Source organism: Acipenser ruthenus, chromosome 37 (genome assembly GCF_902713425.1).
Source record: "Acipenser ruthenus chromosome 37, fAciRut3.2 maternal haplotype, whole genome shotgun sequence".
NCBI classification, from domain to species: Eukaryota; Metazoa; Chordata; class Actinopteri; order Acipenseriformes; family Acipenseridae; genus Acipenser; species Acipenser ruthenus.
The window spans coordinates 10,587,133-10,605,381 of NC_081225.1; the positions used below are offsets into that span (position 1 = coordinate 10,587,133).

General features: G+C 44.6%; 1 protein-coding gene across 3 annotated transcripts in view; it reads left to right on the forward strand.

Moving 5' to 3' along the window:
- Nucleotides 1-18,249, forward strand: part of LOC117966491 (PDZ and LIM domain protein 2-like) — a 29,729-nt gene that overhangs the window by 5,392 nt on the left and 6,088 nt on the right. For 2 of the 3 annotated variants that reach the window (XM_059008569.1, XM_059008571.1), the window contains exons 2-6: nt 1,020-1,175; nt 2,694-2,845; nt 8,986-9,055; nt 9,175-9,311; nt 9,802-9,880. In XM_059008569.1, coding sequence (XP_058864552.1) covers nt 1,083-1,175; nt 2,694-2,845; nt 8,986-9,055; nt 9,175-9,311; nt 9,802-9,880 — 531 coding nt within the window. In that variant the 5' untranslated portion in view covers nt 1,020-1,082. The remainder of the gene's footprint in view (nt 1-1,019; nt 1,176-2,693; nt 2,846-8,985; nt 9,056-9,174; nt 9,312-9,801; nt 9,881-18,249) is intronic. The other variant, XM_059008570.1, reaches the window with a different exon arrangement.

The window sequence follows — 18,249 nt, forward strand, 5'->3', positions numbered from 1 at the left end:
ATGCTAAAACTCCAAACACCTGTCATTGCATTTTAGTTTCTATTACACCTTACATGCAAAGTATTAACTTTGTATATAAAAAAGCAATACCTCCAAACCCAGTACAAATTCTGAGCCAAACAGCAGCTCTTGAGAGCCCTTACTACATCATGAATCTAGAAAGAATGATATATATAATTATATATGCTCAGGTGATAGCAGGTGCATTAAACAGACTTGCCTGTTTCAGATAGGCACACCTGCATCCCAGGTGTGGTCCGGCAGTGACTGGCACAGCTAACACAAGGCACCAATAAAAACAAGTCATAAAAAAACAACTGTTCACCTTGGGATTATCTTACGCTTGAAACAAATTGCCGAGGGACCTGGACAGAGGACCCATTTCAAAACGTGTCCTTTTGCAGGATGTGGTGCAACAGCCTTTCTCGTTCCATTCAAAGTCGTGTGACCTTTGAACTCTGCCAGCCCCACGGCTCTCTGGTCTATATGAATGTAGTTTGGGCTGGCAGAGTGCGGCAGCGAGCTGTCGAGTTTTACTCTCTCTGGTTTTAATAAAACCCTTGTATTCTGCTGTATCAGTAGCAGGTTTCTCGCTCCTTCCAGTGCAAACAGTCTTTTCTTTATTTGTCTTTTTTCACTTTCGTTACCTTGTACAGCCGCGATCGTTTTTTCATGCCAAGTCTGTTTTCACAGATGCTGGCATTTCAACAGTGATGTCACCCAGTTTGCTTCGCCTCGTGACATTTCCTGTCAATATCCGAAAACGTGTCACCATGGCAAAGCTGTTTATAATAATAACAACAGTAATAATATTATGTGTTCAAGATCATTTTTTTTTAGCTGGTGAGTCTGCAGTGAAGAATGCTGGAGGAACCGTTTTTAACTCCCCCTGGGGGCTAAAGAGCCTTCAGGTGGTTTCATGTACTGTCTGTTTACATACAACCGCTGGGATACTGTTGTTGCCTGGGATACTGTTGTTGCCTGGGATACGAGGACCGACCGCTTTCTTTGTGTTGCAGGTATCTGGTTCCCAGACTGCCCTTGAAGACAGACAGCAGTGGGCGTCGGCCTGTTGATAAGGGATGTCGCTGAAAGTGAATTTGATTGGCCCGTCTCCCTGGGGCTTCAGGATATCTGGAGGGCGGGACTTTAAGAAGCCCATCGCTGTTTCCAAGGTAACGGTCACCTGAGGTTGCCTCCAGCTTTTAAAAAACGAACACACGTAACTGTGTAAAATTTGAGCTTCACACACAACTTTGTTATTGTTTATTATAAGTAATAATTTTGACATTGAAATTACCATGCCTCTGAGGAGTGGAGGAAGAAGATAATGGGGTGGAAAACATTTTCGTGTCATCATGCCATACCCACATCGCAGTGTCCTGGAGCTTGATCTTCTTAGAAGACGCCCTTTTAACAGATGAATCGCACTGAGCTGCTGAAACACGAAGACGTGACCTGTCTTAACAAGCTTCGTTCACACCTGCGCAAGGTTAATATCTAATCCGTGCCAAACCAACACACGAGCGTTTCTCATAATGGGACCATTAAGAGTTCGTTCACGCTTTGCCAATTCCCAGTTCACCTCACCCAGTGATATAAGCATGTGAATTAAATCTAACTTCAACACTGAGTATATGTCTGAAACGAATAGATGAAGAGGTTATGATTGCTGCTGGTCGTGTGTGTGTGTGTGTGTCTCTGTGTGCGTGTGACTGTGTGTGTGTGTGCGTGTGTGTGTTTGACTGTGTGTGTGCGTGTGTGTGCTGAAGTAGTTTTAAGTTGTTTTTTTCTGTGTTCCATGTTGTGTTTTGTTTTTCTGCCTGGAATTCAGCCTCATTTCCTTTGCTATTGAAGACCTGTCTGGTGTATTTTAATGAACGGTGCTCTTTTGAAGGAAGTGGGTGATGGCAGTAATGGGGCCTGAGAGCAGCTCCATTGTTGTGTATTTATTTGGGTTGTAAGTCACTGAGAGACAGGAAGATCGGAGCGGTGTTCATGAGTGTAGAGAGAGGGGCCGGGCAGGAGGGCTTTCCAAGAACCTCTGGAGAGTTTGAGGCAAGTTAACAAGCAGTCAGGACTTAGAGAAAGAGCCCAGACTGCACTCCTACCCAGGACAGGGCTGTGCTTAGAAATGCAAACAGAACCTGAAAAAAAGACTCGCTTGTCATTCAACTTAAGTTTCTTGAATGCAAAATCGTTGCAACATGAAGGAAACGTAGGGCGGCTGGCAAATTTCTTTGCATTTGCAATGCCTGCCCGCACGCCTTTAATGACTGCACAGAATCCATGTGTATAAACTACAGCTTTGTTCCCCGAATACACAAGGCGGTCTAGTCCCTGTGACATGAGTTATGCCTCGGATTGCAAAGGACGGATTATATATATATTCTAATTCAATATACTGCCTGTGACTTTCTCACCAGTTTCTTAGTTTTTGTTCATTTGAGGTGTGTCCTGATTTGAAGACACTCTACTGTTGTGGATCGCCATGGCAACCCTTAATCAGCATCTGAATGGACCCACAACATGGCACCCCCTGCCCTCTAGTATTGGAGACCCTGTACTTGGGGAGGGAAATAAAGTTTTCCCTTGGAGCTGTGATTTGAGTGCTTTTGAGGTTCTGAGTTATTGTGACTTGTTTGAATCGCTGCTCGTGTTTCACCCTGTCCGTTTTGTAACTGCTTTTCCAGGTGAATGTCGGCAGCAAGGCTGAGGTCGCTGACCTTCGACCCGGCGATGTCATCCTGGAGATTAATGGTCAGGGCACAGCGGACATGCTCAACGTGGAGGCCCAGAACAAGATCAAGACCAGCAAGGCACAGCTACTTCTCACCGTGGACAGGCAGGTTCACAGGAGCCTGTCTCCTTGTTTTCAAAGAGTGTTTCAAAATTCATTATTAGGGTGCTGGTGATGCCAGTGCTGCAGAGCTGAGAGTGGAGTGTTTAGACTAGTGCTCATTATTATTAAGGTGCTGGTAATGACAGCGCTGCAGAGCTGAGAGTGGAGTGTGTAGACTAGCGCTCATTATTATTAAGGTGCTGGTAATGACAGCGCTGCAGAGCTGAGAGTGGAGTGTTTAGACTAGTGCTCATTATTATTAAGGTGCTGGTAATGCCAGCGCTGCAGAGCTGAGAGTGGAGTGTGTAGACTAGGCCAGGTGGGTGGGGGGACAAACAAAAAAAAAATCTATTTTGTTTGTATCTCCTGGTGAATTGCATGACTCCGCGGGCCCGCGGTAGCTGCAGTGTTTGTTTGCAGATTGCCTGCAGTGTGTCATCTGTTTCTTGAGACAGTTGCAGACCGAGTAAAGACTTGCAGAGGCATGCTAATTAGACTCATAAACATTCTTATAAAAACATGGGAGAAAATGATTCATGTTGCGAGTGCCGGATCAGCGGTCGGAATGCTAAATCATTTCAGCATGTTTGTCTTCTTGAGAGAGCAGAGATCTGACGTCTCGTTTGTCTAGGCATCTGGAGCAGTGTTGGTGGGATCTAGTCTCGGTCTTATTACAAATCCCAGCGGAAGTTTGAAACATGTTCTTGGTTTTCAGACACGCAGGACAGTTGACTATCACCCTGTGTGAATATCTACGGCTCACACGCAGTCGGGGGATCGCTGGAGAACTGACAGCAGTGACTTTGCAGCTGGAAAGGCAGGACAGTTTGAAGTGACTCTAGCCACATGCCAGAGACCTTTACTCCCCCTCTGCCCTACTGGTAGCTAAGGGCATTGCCCTGTCTTGGGTAGAGAGGCTTGTTTAGCTACCTTGCACCTCGAGCCCAGGGGTATTGAGATTGCTGCCACTCTTCCCATTATTTTATTCTCCGTCAGACCAGGACTGTCCAATGCATGGCTCCAATGCATGGCTCCAATGCATGGCTCCAATGCATGGCTCCAATGCATGGCTCCAATGCATGGCTCTCTACGTCGCATTGATCTCCACAGTATGGCTCTTGAGTTAGAGATGAGGGCTGGACAGTCTATCGTTATGCAAGTCTTTAACCGTACGTTTTAATAAGCACAGGCATTGATTTATTGTTTATTATTATTATTATTAATGTTCAGCTATGGCCAGAAGTTTTGCATCACCCTATGGAATGAACAAAAGAGGCTTGAAACCTGCTTACAAAAATTGAAAACATTCCGAAATCTAACATGAAGTACTGTACTACTGTCACGGCTTCCGGTAGACTTTTGCAAAATCATATTGTAGTTTCTGTTAAATAAAATATCTAAATTATGTTCCTATAAACTTAATAATAATACTACTAATAATAAGCAGAAATCTATATCTTAACTTTTGAACCTTCGCCTATTAAATTAACAAGATTAAGAGCTTATTTCTCCTCTTAAAAAGCTGCTGAAGGGTTAAGTGTAAAACTCTCCAGTGGCCAGACAGGAATGCTGTTTCCTGCGCTGGTCCCAGCGAGTGTGGTGTCTCCTGCATGTGTCATGCATCCAGGCTGAGATTCTGCTGCAGGTTCACATTCCCTCCCTGTTATTTATTTACAAGCCCGCGTCCTGCTTCACAGAGATCCAGCGAGTGGCACCTGGAGCCCTTCCAAAAACGACACGGCAGTCGTTTGAGTTTGTCCCGTTTGTCTCGCGGGCAGCATTCCTCCTGCTCTCTGTCAGCATTCCTTCCACTGTGTGTTACAGTGCTTAGCAAAGAGGGGCATTTCTTCATGGTCATTGTTGAAGGGCAGGATAATGCCAGCGCTGCAGAGCTGAGAGTGGAGTGTGTAGACTAGTGCTCATTATTATTAAGGTGCTGGTAATGACAGCGCTGCAGAGCTGAGAGTGGAGTGTGTAGACTAGTGCTCATTATTATTAAGGTGCTGGTAATGACAGCGCTGCAGAGCTGAGAGTGGAGTGTGTAGACTAGTGCTCATTATTATAAAGGTGCTGGTAATGACAGAGCTGAGAGTGGAGTGTGTAGACTAGTGCTCATTATTATTAAGGTGCTGGTAATGCCAGTGCTGCAGAGCTGAGAGTGGAGTGTGTAGACTAGTGCTCATTATTATAAAGGTGCTGGTAATGACAGAGCTGAGAGTGGAGTGTGTAGACTAGTGCTCATTATTATTAAGGTGCTGGTAATGCCAGTGCTGCAGAGCTGAGAGTGGAGTGTTTAAGTGAATTGGAGTTCTTGGAGCAGCACAGTGACTGTGTGCGATGGCTTTCTGGTTTTGCTGATGTTGGTAGAAATGTAATAACAGAATCCCAGGCATCATCACATGGGGGCCTGTTGTCAGCAGAATGAATGTTTAGAAAGGGTGCCCCCCCCCCGCACACACACACACACACACCCACCCCTGTTCTCTGCTCCGGTCCATGTGAGTGGATTTTTCCCCACTGACCTCATGTCTCCCAGCTGGCCAGAAACAAACACACTGGCCTCATTACTGGACAATGCTACAGTGTAGCTGCTGCTGCTGGCCTGTCCAATTTAAGCTTCCAGCAACCGGGTACAATAACACGCCGGGCAACGCGCCAAGCCTGGCACGGCTGAGAGAAGCCTGGCACCCCCGCAGCTAGCAGAGTGGGGTGGGGGAGCTCTTCAGCTATGTGCACATGCAAGTCAACCCAACAGTGCAGTGCAACTTGGTATTGCAGTGAAACAGCAGAGTTATCCGGACCAATATATTCTTAGTATTGATTCACTTTGTATCATTTTCAGCTTCCTCGCCCAGCTGTGAAAGTTTAATAGGAGGCACATTTTTACACAGAGAATTGTGAGGGTCTGGAACCAACTCCCCAGTAATGTTGTTGAAGCTGACACCCTGGGATCCTTCAAGAAGCTGCTTGATGAGATTCTGGGATCAATAAGCTACTAACAACCAAACGAGCAAGATGGGCTGAATGGCCTCCTCTCGTTTGTAAACTTTCATATGTTCTTAAGTCTGTGAAGCACATTTCTGAGAGGAGGGTTTAACTGGAGCTCAGAGCAGTAATAAACCCAGATTATCTGATTTTTATAGACTCATTAAAACGGTGCTTGGCAGAGACCTGGGTTGAGTAGGTGTGTCTCTTTTTTTTCTTTAAAAGAGGCTAATAAAATTGGTTTAACGGACTGCAATTTTATAGCCCAGACTTATTAAAAGACAGCTGATTTACGACAGTAAAAGCTCCCGTTTTTCCTCATTTACCAAGAGCAGGCTGTGGGCGTGTTGGGGCTCCCAATGCCTGCTGGGTAGACTGCAGTAGCCTTTGTGGAGTCTGTAAGGGCGCTTTTAGTGTTCCCACATGCCTTCAATTTGCGGCTATGCCAGATTTATATAAAAACCAAACTCATCTTTCTGTTTTATTTTTGAGCCAAAATGTTTTAAATGAAGTTTGATGTTTAGGACTGTTGGTGGCACTGGCGACCAGAAGTCTCCCATTTACCCACCCAGCGGCGCGCAGAACAGCGTCTCTGGAACACAGACTGCTGAGGATTTCAGAATCCAGCAGGATCACATCAAAGTCTCGCATCAAAGAGAACAGCGATGTTGCATCACTATTAAACATTTCAGCCCTTCAAGTTTTTTTTTTTAATAGAAGTGTGAGACTGGGGCAGTCGATTTGTTTGGTCGTTGTCTGAACTAAAAGTTTGACTCAATCTCGTACAAAACGGCAGTCCTGTATCTTCGACTGCAGTGCCCATCGTTTTTTTTTTTTGTATATTTTTATTCATTAAAAGAATAGGAATGGGTGACAGAGCTGCCCTCTGTCTCGTAGCTGGTCTTGCCCATTACAGTGACATGTGCACTGATGCGAATGGGCTGTAGGTGCGGGCAGGCGAAACTTGACACCTGTAAGCTTCTTGCACTGTGATTGGCTGCACTCATGAGCTGCACCCAATCACAGGGCTGAACAGAACTCTCCTATTCCAGTAAACCATTTCAACTTTTAAAAGAACAGTCCCATCACAGCTTGTAATAACAAATACAATTATGCAGGGAATTTGGGGCATTAGTGTCCAAGTCCACTGGTGCAGTTGCTGCATCCCGTGCTGGATTTTGCATGCTCTGTAAAGCTCTTTGAAATGCTCCGTTGTACGGACAGCGGCGTGGTTCTTGTTGTTAATTATTAGGATCTCAGTTCCCCCCGGTTCTGTCTCCTTGCATCCCACAGTAAGCGCTGCAGCTTCTCAAAGCCTTCTGATCCAGTCTGGAATTGTTTTAATGAAACAGAACTGGCAATGCACCCCATTCACAAAGCTTGGTGACTGTGTGCTGAAGTGGATGTGTTTTAGAATCCGTGACACCTTTTCAAGGCTGTTAACAGCGACTCGCTGTACAACTGCATGGGCTTGCTGCTGTTTGAGTGTCTGATTCGTGGTTTTTAAAGGACGGCATTCTCAGAGATGTCGTTCCTGTCTCCTGTTTTGGATCCCCACGCTGGCACCCTGTCCTGAGAGAATGGCCCTCATTGAGCAGTCAGTGTAGCAACCCTAACCCTCCACCGCTTTGCTCAGGCTTGTCGTACTGAAAGCAATTCTGAGCAAACCAGCCTTTCAGATCATATCTTCATCTGCCAGCTGCTGTTCTGCATCATTTCAACACCCTGATGCTCCTGAATCGCGTTCCTCCAACTGCTGTGTCAGTAACAGAGCTGTCTGCCCAATTAACCCTCACAACTGGATCCGCCCCGTGAGGGTGTGTATGTATACAATATAGCTACCATATGGTTGAATAAAGTTAAAGCACTTCATATCTGCCAATTTTTTGTGCTTGTCTTAGTAATACTGCCAGCTGCACAGAAATCAAACCGCAGAATTTTTCCCAGCCTATGCAGGTCAAATATAGAGTGTCAGACTTGATTTTAAACAGTTGCAAAAATAATCCTTCATTGTTATATATATATATATATATATATATATATATATATATATATATATATATATATATATATATATATATATATATATATAGGGGTTGTAGGGAGATATGCAAATGAAGCATTACAAGAGCCAATCAAATCGCATGAAAGTTGCCAAACAGCTTCTACATTCACAGCGTTCTAAAAGTCAAAATACAGTATCTGCAGACATGTTTCGCCCTTTTTGGGGCTCATCAGTACAGCGCAACTGTATTTTGACTTCAGAAAGGCTCAGGAGAGTAAGTAAAAACAAGTAGCTTTCGAGTTAAGGTGAGTGAAAGCAATTGATTAAAAAACAAATGGGTTGTAGGGAGATATGCAAATAAAGCATTACAAGAGCCAATCAAATCGCGTGAAATATATATATATATATATATATATATATATATATAAAAATAAATTACATGTTGCAGTCCATTATAAAAAGCAATGGGTTGTGATGGCTTTTCTAATTGGTTACAACCAGTCCCAATATGTTCAAGTTCAAGTTTAAACGCATTTTAATCCTAAAGGAAATTAAAGAAACTCTCCCCTCAAGTCAGTTCTAATTATTATTATTCTTCTTATTTATTTCTTGGCAGACGCCCTTACCCAGGGCGACTTACAGTTGTCTACAAAATAAAATACAGATCAAGAACTACAGCACAATTAAGAGTAAGATACAAAATACAATGACTTCAGTCCTAATAAAATACAAAACCCAGTACGATTTGATATCGGGGCAGTTCAAGAGCAGATAACAGTGTTGATAGATACATCAGGGTTAGATACGAGGGCAGGTGAAATACAAGATACTACAGATTGGGTTCAGTGCAGGATTAAATACAGTAAAATAGGGAGCAGATAAGTGGAAGTTAAAGTGCATTAAAGGCAGATTGCAATGTAGTCGAGAAGGGAAGAGTTGAGTTTCACAGGTGTTGTCTGAAGAGGTGAGTCTTGAGGAGGCGCCGGAAGGTGGTCAGGGACCTTCCTGATATCTGTAGGAAGGTCGTTCCACCGCTGCGGGGCGAGGGTGGAGAAGGAGCGGGCCCTGGAGGCAGGGGAGCGTAGAGGAGGCACAGCCAGTCTTCTAGTCCAAGCTGTTGTGCTAACTTACCCTTGTGTTTCCTCTCTGCCAGGTCGGAGCCTGCTTCTCCCGGACAGACGAACGGGATCCTGTCCCCGGAACCCTTATCCTCGCAGTTCCAGGTCTGCTCTCTCTTCTTTTTTTTTTCTAGTTTCTGTTCAGTTCTCAAGCACCCGTTACCTGGGATTGAGGATCTTTCTTTTTTCGCTCATGTGCCGTTGTTCTTCCTCCGCGGCTCCAGGAGGCGCTGCAGGTCAGCCGAGACGAGAACCAGAACTACAGCAAGCCCTCGTACCGGAGCCCCTACTCCCCCGAGCCTCTCGCCCCCCGACACTCCCCTGGCTACGGCAAGCCAGACACGCCCCCCAGCACCGGGAGGTGAGGGCACGGCCTGGGAGCAGATCTCTATCTCTGATCCCCGGCTCTCTTTACAAGCTTGCAGACTCTTAGCGATTTAAAACATCGGCAGCTTTGCATTGTGTTATACCTGTATTAATACCTGTGTGTTAAAAATGGAATGCCTTTACTTACAAAAGTCAAGTTTCTTGATTTCTGATACAATACAAGTACCGTTACGAGTTTGTAGGCCACTGTGGGCAAGTTGCTCACTTCATTTGCAAAAGACCTGCAAGTTTCCCATAGTGGAAAATACAGACCCAAAACTTTCATGGATTATTTTAAGGCAGGGGTGTCAAACTCCAGTCCTCCAGGGGGCGCCGCAGCGTCTTCTGGTTTCCATTCCAACTTAAGCTCTCAATGAACTTAATCGATCTAGTTATTTGTTCAGTATTTTTTCCAGATCTTTCACAGTTGATTTTTTTTAAAAAAGGAACTTGATTCAATGTGTTTATGTGTTGCTTTTCGCCAGCAGCTTCCAGTCTCGCTCCTGGTCTCCTGTAGACAAGCGTTTCAGCCCCAAAGTGTCCTTGGACTCCCCAGGTCCCCAGGTAAGAGAACGGCAACGAGGAAGGGGGAAGGGGCACGCAGCTCGATGCTGCCACCTAGTGAGGGCCCAGGGAAGTGCTTTTGACCCATTTCCCTGCATCAGCACTCCCATTATCTGTCTCTTTCTAAACACTTGTCTCATTTAAACTTGGGAAGGCAGGCACAGTAGATGCAGCCAGGTGATAGTGTGCTGTGATTTCAACTTGACAGACCAGAGGTGAAAGATGGAACCTGCCCGTTCACCTGGTACCTGTGACATTGCCCTTGCAGTCCTTTCAAAGCTGACCAGGTCACTTCCCCTCTAAATCCAAAGAGAATACATTAGTCTCAGCCCTGACCTGGAACGCTCGGTAATACAAGTGTCTGTCAATGTAGAAGTGAGTGGAGAGCGGATCAAAGCACATTCCTACAGCTGTTATATACGGCTTTATAATAATCAAGTACAAAAATCTGGCCATATCTTCCAATTACAATCAACCTTTATTTAGTGCATTGCCATTTTCATTGCAAAGAGGCAAAAGGTTGAAGAGAATGCCCTTAAATGGCTGAGGTACCTGGCCCATTGTGATGTCATCGAACATTTTAATGAATTGCGTTCCGAGTGATGTCATGAATTGGCTTTCTCTGTGATGCGTCGTGGAATGCAGCAGGCAGCACCTGCGCTCTGATTGGCTGAATGATCCTCAGCGGTCTATGACATGTGTTTGCTGGCTCTTGGATCTCTGCACTGAACCGAATAGCATCGCTGATACCCTTCAGAACCTCAGTAATATTTATGTTATTACCACTTCAACAAACTCCTTTGAATTTGCTGGCAATGTGATCCCCATTACACGCTCTAGCTCTTCATGTGATTTATACTTCTGTTTGTATATAAAACATGTTAAGAGAGAGATTTTTATAGCTCCCTTTATTTGGAACATATTTAGAGCTATCTGCAGGACGTCCCGAAAACCGAAACGGAGACGTCTTGGAATGGTTTAAGGAATGCTGTGAAGTATCAACAGGTGTCTTAAATTAGTTTTTGAAAGATATTTTAAAAGAAAATGCATCTGGTCCCATGTTGCCAGGCGATGGCGGAGCAAATGTTTGAAATATTTTTTTCAAATAATAATTAAACCCGATATTCAAATAATCCTTAATATGAATTTATATATATATATATATATATATATATATATATATATATATATATATATATATATATATATATATATTTGTTCATCATACTTTAATCAAACATTGCCCTGTACAGCTCTGGCCAAACGTTTTGGCTCACCCTAAAGAATGAACTCATTTTTTTTTGGTCACATCTTGCTACTGTATAAACCCTAATGTTTATATATGATCTGCGTGTTTTTGACAACACCATCATGTCGCTGGATTAGCTTCGTGATGATTGGGGCGTGCAGTGAAAATGCCCTTTAAGAGTTTCCAGGGCCTGGCTCTGCTCTCCAGAGAGATCCTACAGGTATCAGGTGTGTCTCTCAAACCTATCAAGCCATCAGCGGCAGTGAGAGCTGAATGAGAGCCCTGTGACTGTGGAGACAGTGGGAACCGAATCCTCACGCTGTCCCTCAATAGAGCCTGGGGTGTCAGGTGTCCTGAGAAACAGAGCACTACAATAGCAGCTCTGATGAGACGGGCCGGGGAGGCAGACAGAGCCCTGGCTTGTGTGTGTTTGCAGCCTGGTGAGGGGCGAAGGCAGAGAGGACTGCACTGCGTTCCCAGAGAGCTCCGTGACTCTCCCGGTAGACCTCCGAGTGGTTTCATCTGGCAAAAACGCTTTTGTCCGAGAGCACTTCCCACTCAGCGAGCGCTTTGTTAAAATCGCCGACTGAAAGGTCTGGTCGGTCCAGGCAGGTTTTAAAATCCATCTGCCTGCCCTATTTCAGGGGCTCCCTCTCGTCTTAACGTTTTGTTTATACAGAAGATTTACTGCCAAACTAACAGAATCCTGAGAGTGTAAACTAGAGCCAGTGTGAATCCTCTCCACCAGAACATTCAGCGAAGGAGGTGCCAAACCTTTAAGAGCTTTCAGAACAGAACGGTACCAATGAGAAAGCCTACGATGTGTTTAATGAGAGCCAGCCTAGCTTTATGTACATGTGACAATGGTGTTTCAAAGAGGGACAATCTGGAACAAATATGAATGATATATTAGATCAGGTTTGTGGAAGGACTGCTTGTAAGCAAACTGGTAGATCTAGTCGCCATAATCTAGGCTAGGAAGAACATTAGCAGTCACTGACTTTAGTTGTCTTATCCATCTTCAAGTGCCAGCAAACAAAAAAAAATACAGAAAAAAACTAGGCAGTGCTTTGGACTGTTTGGCTGGCTGCAGGGCAAGGCTTGTAAATGAACTTGTGCAGAATTCCTGCATGATTGCGAGTCAAGCTCGCTGACGTTGCTTTTCGAAAAAAAACAAACTGTGATCTGTTTTGTAGCTTAATAGGCGGATTATTCTGAAGCAGTTCCACTCTTGGAAGGCATTCAGGTTTGATACTGTGTTTAAAATCTTTGGTCTACTAGGAAAAGCCCATCTGGTTTTCTGTAACTTGGACCGTGTGCAGGATTTGTCTCGCAAGGCTTTTTTAGTTCACCATCAGCATTGCGTTACGTGAATGTGTCGCACTACATCTTGGAATTATTCACTTAAACCTTTATACTTTGAAAAGCTCCAACGTTTTTGTTACAAAGTAGAGTTGATCAGATTATAACAAAATGCAGGCTTGGTGTGTGTGATAAAAACCACTACGCCAGCATGAAAGCATTATCCTGTCTCCCGGCAACGCCCTGCCCCTCACAGATGTAAGAAGTCCCACAGTTGTTCTTCATTTGATATGAGCATTTTTGACAAGCTCTTGGCGTTATCAGATTCTAGATCCTGGTGATCTAGTGGTTAGGAAAATTCTACATACTTGTAACTAAAGGCTACACTGTACTTGATTGACGAAACTATGCAAGATGGTTATATTTTTGGGGGGATGTTATTCTGCTGTGAATGTAGGTCAAGAGTGCTTGCTTTGGTATTGGCATGTAGTGTGTTTTCTATCCTTGGTTTGGGAGGGGTGATGCGTGCACATATATCCCAGTCTCGATTTCCTTTTAGATTTTTCAGAGACAGGAAATGCTGTGTTTAGCTGGGCTGTGCCTCTTGGATTCATCCTCGCAGCTCATCATTTCTCCTTCTGTTTCTTTCCCCGACGGATGGAGTCCATTAGCTGCGACCGCGGAACCTTTTCCATCAGAGCGGAGAGGCAAGGAGTTTTATTTTTCCGTTCGGAGGGCTCCAGTGTTTTCCGTTAGGAGCTGCTGTGGGAGGTCTGTGGAGAGAGCAGCTCCCTCTGTACAGCAAGTGTGCAGAACAGGCTGGGGATTGGGAAGGGAGAGGAGGGGTAGAGGGGGTGATGTTTTGCCCCAACACCTTGAAATTAAAGGGGGCTTGAGGCTGGGAGCGCAGTGGATATCTAAATTCTTATGGGAGCGAATACCCAACATTATAATTTCTGCCAGATTTATCTTTTTTTTTTTTTTAAAAGCCCTTTTAGGTTGAACCTCTATGTTCAGATAAGGTAATCCCCTCTTCCTTTGGAAAATGTTTCCCATACCTGTTAGGAAGTGTTAACCCCTTTTTATACTCCTCAGGGGAGGCTGGCTTTGCTCTGAAAGACACCAGGCAGGTTGTCCCTCTCAAAAGTTTGCTTTAAAGAGCTTATGAATGACTCTGCAAGCTGTTCTAACTCCAGGATTAGTAGGGCAGCAGTGTGGTGGTGAGGGCTCTGGACTCTTGACCGGAGGGTCGTGGGTTCAATCCCAGGTGGGGGACGCTGCTGCTGTACCCTTGAGCAAGGTACTTTACCTAGATTGCTCCAGTAAAAACCCAACTGTATAAATTGGTAATTTGTATGTAAAAATAATGCGATATCTTGTAACAATTGTAAGTCACCCTGGATAAGGGCGTCTGCTAAGAAATAAATAATAATTCAAATCCCAAATAAAATTCTTTCTACGATAACATGCAACAGGAACTCAAAGCTGTCGCAAAGGTGTACAAGCTGCAGCTACGGGACGTCCTGTATTAGGAAGAACATGAACCAAAACTCGCACCAGCCCTGGGTTTCAGAACTACCTTCAGTTCTACTATTGAAATGATCAGGAGCCAGGAGTTTGATGTTGCATGAAGAACTCCTTTTAGTAACCCTACAGACTCAGGTGTGACGTATTCATACTGTGATGAGGTCAGTGTGCTACTAATTTAGTGCCTGACAGTCCCAATAAACCTGGACAACAGCATTCCACAAACCCAGCCAGGCTCGCCCGAATCAATTTCTCACACTCGGGTGATCCGGACAATAGAAAAAGCCGATTCATTAGCAGGGAGTTGCTGATGAGGGCTTGAAATTCCTGTCTTTCTGTTTTTCGTATTAGCTTGTAACCAGTTTCTCCAGCTTCGACTGTGCTGCGCTCCACCCTCAGTGATGGGCTTGCTGGCATTGCCTAAAGCTGGAGCACCTTTTTAAAACCTGGATAAACTTGCTGAACTGGCTTCCTGTTTATTTACATACGTTAGCACAGGTTCCTCCCTGAAGAATAAATGACAAACGTGTGAATTCAACACAGGACTGTACACTGCAGAAGGATCCTGCCCCAGTTTGGAACGAGATGAGGTTGAGTTTCACAGACTGGACTCATGGTTGAAATGGAAATGTGGCTTCAGTAACAGACTCCACAAATACTAGGACATTTGTATCGCTGAAATGTACGGTAGGCAGACGTCTCCAAATAGTTGGAATTGAAATGAGGCCACAATTAGGAATTCAATTCGCCATCACTACAGCCTAGAGCATTACAGTACTGTACATGCGTGACAAACGTGGACCGAGATGACCTTGTGAGAGTCCAGACAGACTGGCCAGCATTTCAAAACTCGCATTGCTTCTTAATGGCTTGCATAGAACACTGAGAGGTTATGCTTCCAAATTCCTATTGGATCATTTAAATAGCGGTCATGCCAGGACTGAAGAGCAGCTTGACATGGGTATACAATATAATGAATGCCATCTGGAGCTATCCAACACACCCCCTGGGCACAACTGGTACACCAGAGTGTATCCATGACCAGCTCCCACTGCAGCTCCCTGTCCCTTGTGGAAGTAAGAAATCTTCCATGTCTGCTGGGTGCATCCAGAAAGACCTTCCTACGTTCTGACTGCATCACTTCAGACAATGTCAGCTCAAGATCATTCTAGTTTCCGGCCTCGTAAACCTCAACACCCGAAGAGAATTAAACCCAGCATTTTTCCAAAAGCCACATGCATGCTAAGACTGCTTTAGGATTTGATTTGTTCTGCACGCTACGTGGTATTTTAAATAGTTGGTTGTTAATTGTGCATGCTGGGGGGGTTGGAAAGGAGACATCCTCCAAGGAAGGCCGGCTTTGCATCATTAGGGGGCGCTCTCTTCCCCTTGGAATAGCACTGAGTCCTAACCGTCGCTTTCGATTCTATTTTGTTACCTTTCTGTTCGCTTTATTAAAAATTCTTGTACGGAGAATCTGTTTTGGTTCTTCACTACTTTTTTTAAAATGTATTTTTACATCAATTCAGGCGATGCAAACATTTCAAACACAAAGCTGTAGAAGACTGGTCCATCCTTTGCTGTAGGTCACATCTAGACCAACGCATGAGGAGATCCCAAGAAGCATAAGAAACTTCATCTCTGGAGTTGTATTTCAAATCCCTGCAGATCTGAAGGAAGATGATTGTCAGTCATGATTATTTAAAGTTCAACTCCCTTTTAGTTATGATTTTCCTCCCTGGGTGACCTATTTAACATTCGATAATGTATTAAATCGAATGCTGATTTGGTACACAGCTGTATTCTATGACTTGTATATATTTTTTTCTTCTCAATTAAGTTCCATTACCGGTGTTGTCCAGCAGAAATCAGCGTGCCTTGCCAAATAAAGGCACAACTAGAGATCAGCATTTCCTCTGAGCACAAGCATAAGGAATGCGGAATAATTGCGTTCTCGCAGCCCATGCTCGTTATCCAAGACAATCTGCCGGCGTGTGCGGCACTAATCGAGACATCCAGACCCGCCTGCCCTCCAGCCAGCCAGCGGGCAGCCCGTCTCCCGCACTGCCAGGGCTCTCAAAATATTTCAGGGGATGCAAACGCTTCTATAAAAGGGAAGGGAATGAGGAAAGAAAAACAGGGAACGCAGAACTCCGTGGAATGCCTCGTTGTTCTAATCCTTGCAGCCCTTGTAAGGATTCAGACAGCCTGATTCCTGCAGTCTTATCCCAGTCCTGTGAGGAGCGAATCCAGGAACTCTGCAGCTTGGAGTGCAGGTCTGTCCAGACCATTCTGAATGCAAGGAGTTTTAAATCTCCTTTTTTAAATACTGTCATTTCTATAACTGCAGCTGCAGTTCTGTGGTGACAGTGGTATGTGCTTTGGTGCTTACAGTGTGGTTTAACTAGTCTATTAAAGCACGAGTAAATCTCATCATTGCAAGCCAGTTTTAATTGACTAAGGGTGACTTCAATTTAAGTGATGTGGCGAGGAGCTCATTTTAACAGAATACTGCCGATTTTTTGATCAGCAAATGGAATGGATGATTTAAAAGGGAATCTGAATTTGGTTTAGATTTATTAAAATAAATAAATAAATAAGGATTTGGAAATAGAATTGGAATTGAAAAACACGAATTGACCCCGAACCTGTTTTGAGACCTACATAACAAGTGCAAATACACAACAGGTGAGATTCATCGCTGCATCAAAAGGGCAGCAGTGTGGAGTAGTGGTTAGGGCTGTGGACTCTTAACCGGAGGGTTGTGGGTTCAATCCCCAGTGGGGGACACTGCTGCTGTACCCTTGAGCAAGGTACTTTACCTAGATTGCTCCAGTAAAAACCCAACTGTATAAATGGGTAATTGTATGTAGAATAATGTGATATAATGTATAATATGATATCTTGTAACAATTGTAAGTCGCCCTGGATAAGGGCGTCTGCTAAGAAATAAATAATAATAATAATAATAATAATAACCACTTAGTAATGAGGTCACGTGTCAGAATGCTCCATGCCCCCCCCCCCCCCCCCCCCCCCCGTGTTGCCAACAGACCGCAGGCTGAAGGCGGAAAGACATCCCCATGGCAACAACAGCCTGGCGCTTCCTGTGGCTTTCTCTGCGGCAGAATTGGAGAGGCAAGAATCACGTGACGCGTGCACGCAACTTGCCCGCAGCAGAGACAAAACAGAGCTTGCTGTCTGTCCTCGATATGAAGTTTGAGGATCACATCGGCCACAGATTGTGAAACGCACAGGATGTCTGGTTTTACACATTAGTTTGCAAAAACAAAACACAAAAACACTACATTTTAACTTCCCAACTTGAATGTCCAGGATTGCACGTTTAACTGTTAACTGCATTCTTCCCATAGTTCATAGCTTTCCTCGGTGCTTTTTATCAGCAATGCTGCTACAAGTTAAAATATTGTCCCGCCATGCTGATAAGATTTCAACGCCGGTGCTGTGAGCTGCTGAGTGGTTGCAGGTGTGGAGAGACGCACAGGATCACACTGATCAGATATGAGGATCTGATACGACAACCCGTGCGATTATATCTATCATCAAATACCTTGTTTCATATTTGACGGTCCTGAGTGACTATCTTCGTTACCGCGTCTCATTTTAGAATCCCGCATTCATTGACTGAATGACCGGGCGAATCGCGTTGCTAATCCGAGTTTGATCCAGACAAATCTCCCGTGCCAGCTGTTAAATATAGGTTTAAAACCACATTTTTCGTATCCATGTGGTTTCGTCACTCGACGGTATAGCTGTAGAAACCCACGCGGCTTATTCGGCTATTCTCATTGGTGGAATAACTACCGCGAACGTTCCAGGTGTATTATAGAATCCGTCGGCTCTGAAGCCCAGGTTCAAATGAATGCACAGCACAGCCCGGTTCATTTTGCATGTGTGTTTTTACACAAGTCGGTTTGCTGAAGTGTTTATCCGGTGCTCCGAAGCCCTACGGTCCATCAGTTTGAAGATGAAGCTGGGCATGTGGCTGAGGGTGCACGCAGCGCTGGATCGAAATGCGGCGCCGATTTAAAATGTTGATTTTACCAAATGCAAGGCGCGCAGTTGTCTTTAACCGGGAGGGGGTGGAAGAAATGCTGCTTCCCGTCACAGACATGCGTATTGCGCTCTGATTAAGGTCTCCTTTGGGCACCTTTTTAAAATCCTGTAGAAATCTTCAGATGTTCACAGAAATCTACAGAACAGCTCCGATATGGGACCTGAATGGGAGTGCTGGTTCACTGTGCCTCGCAGCACAGCAGCGCCCTCTAGT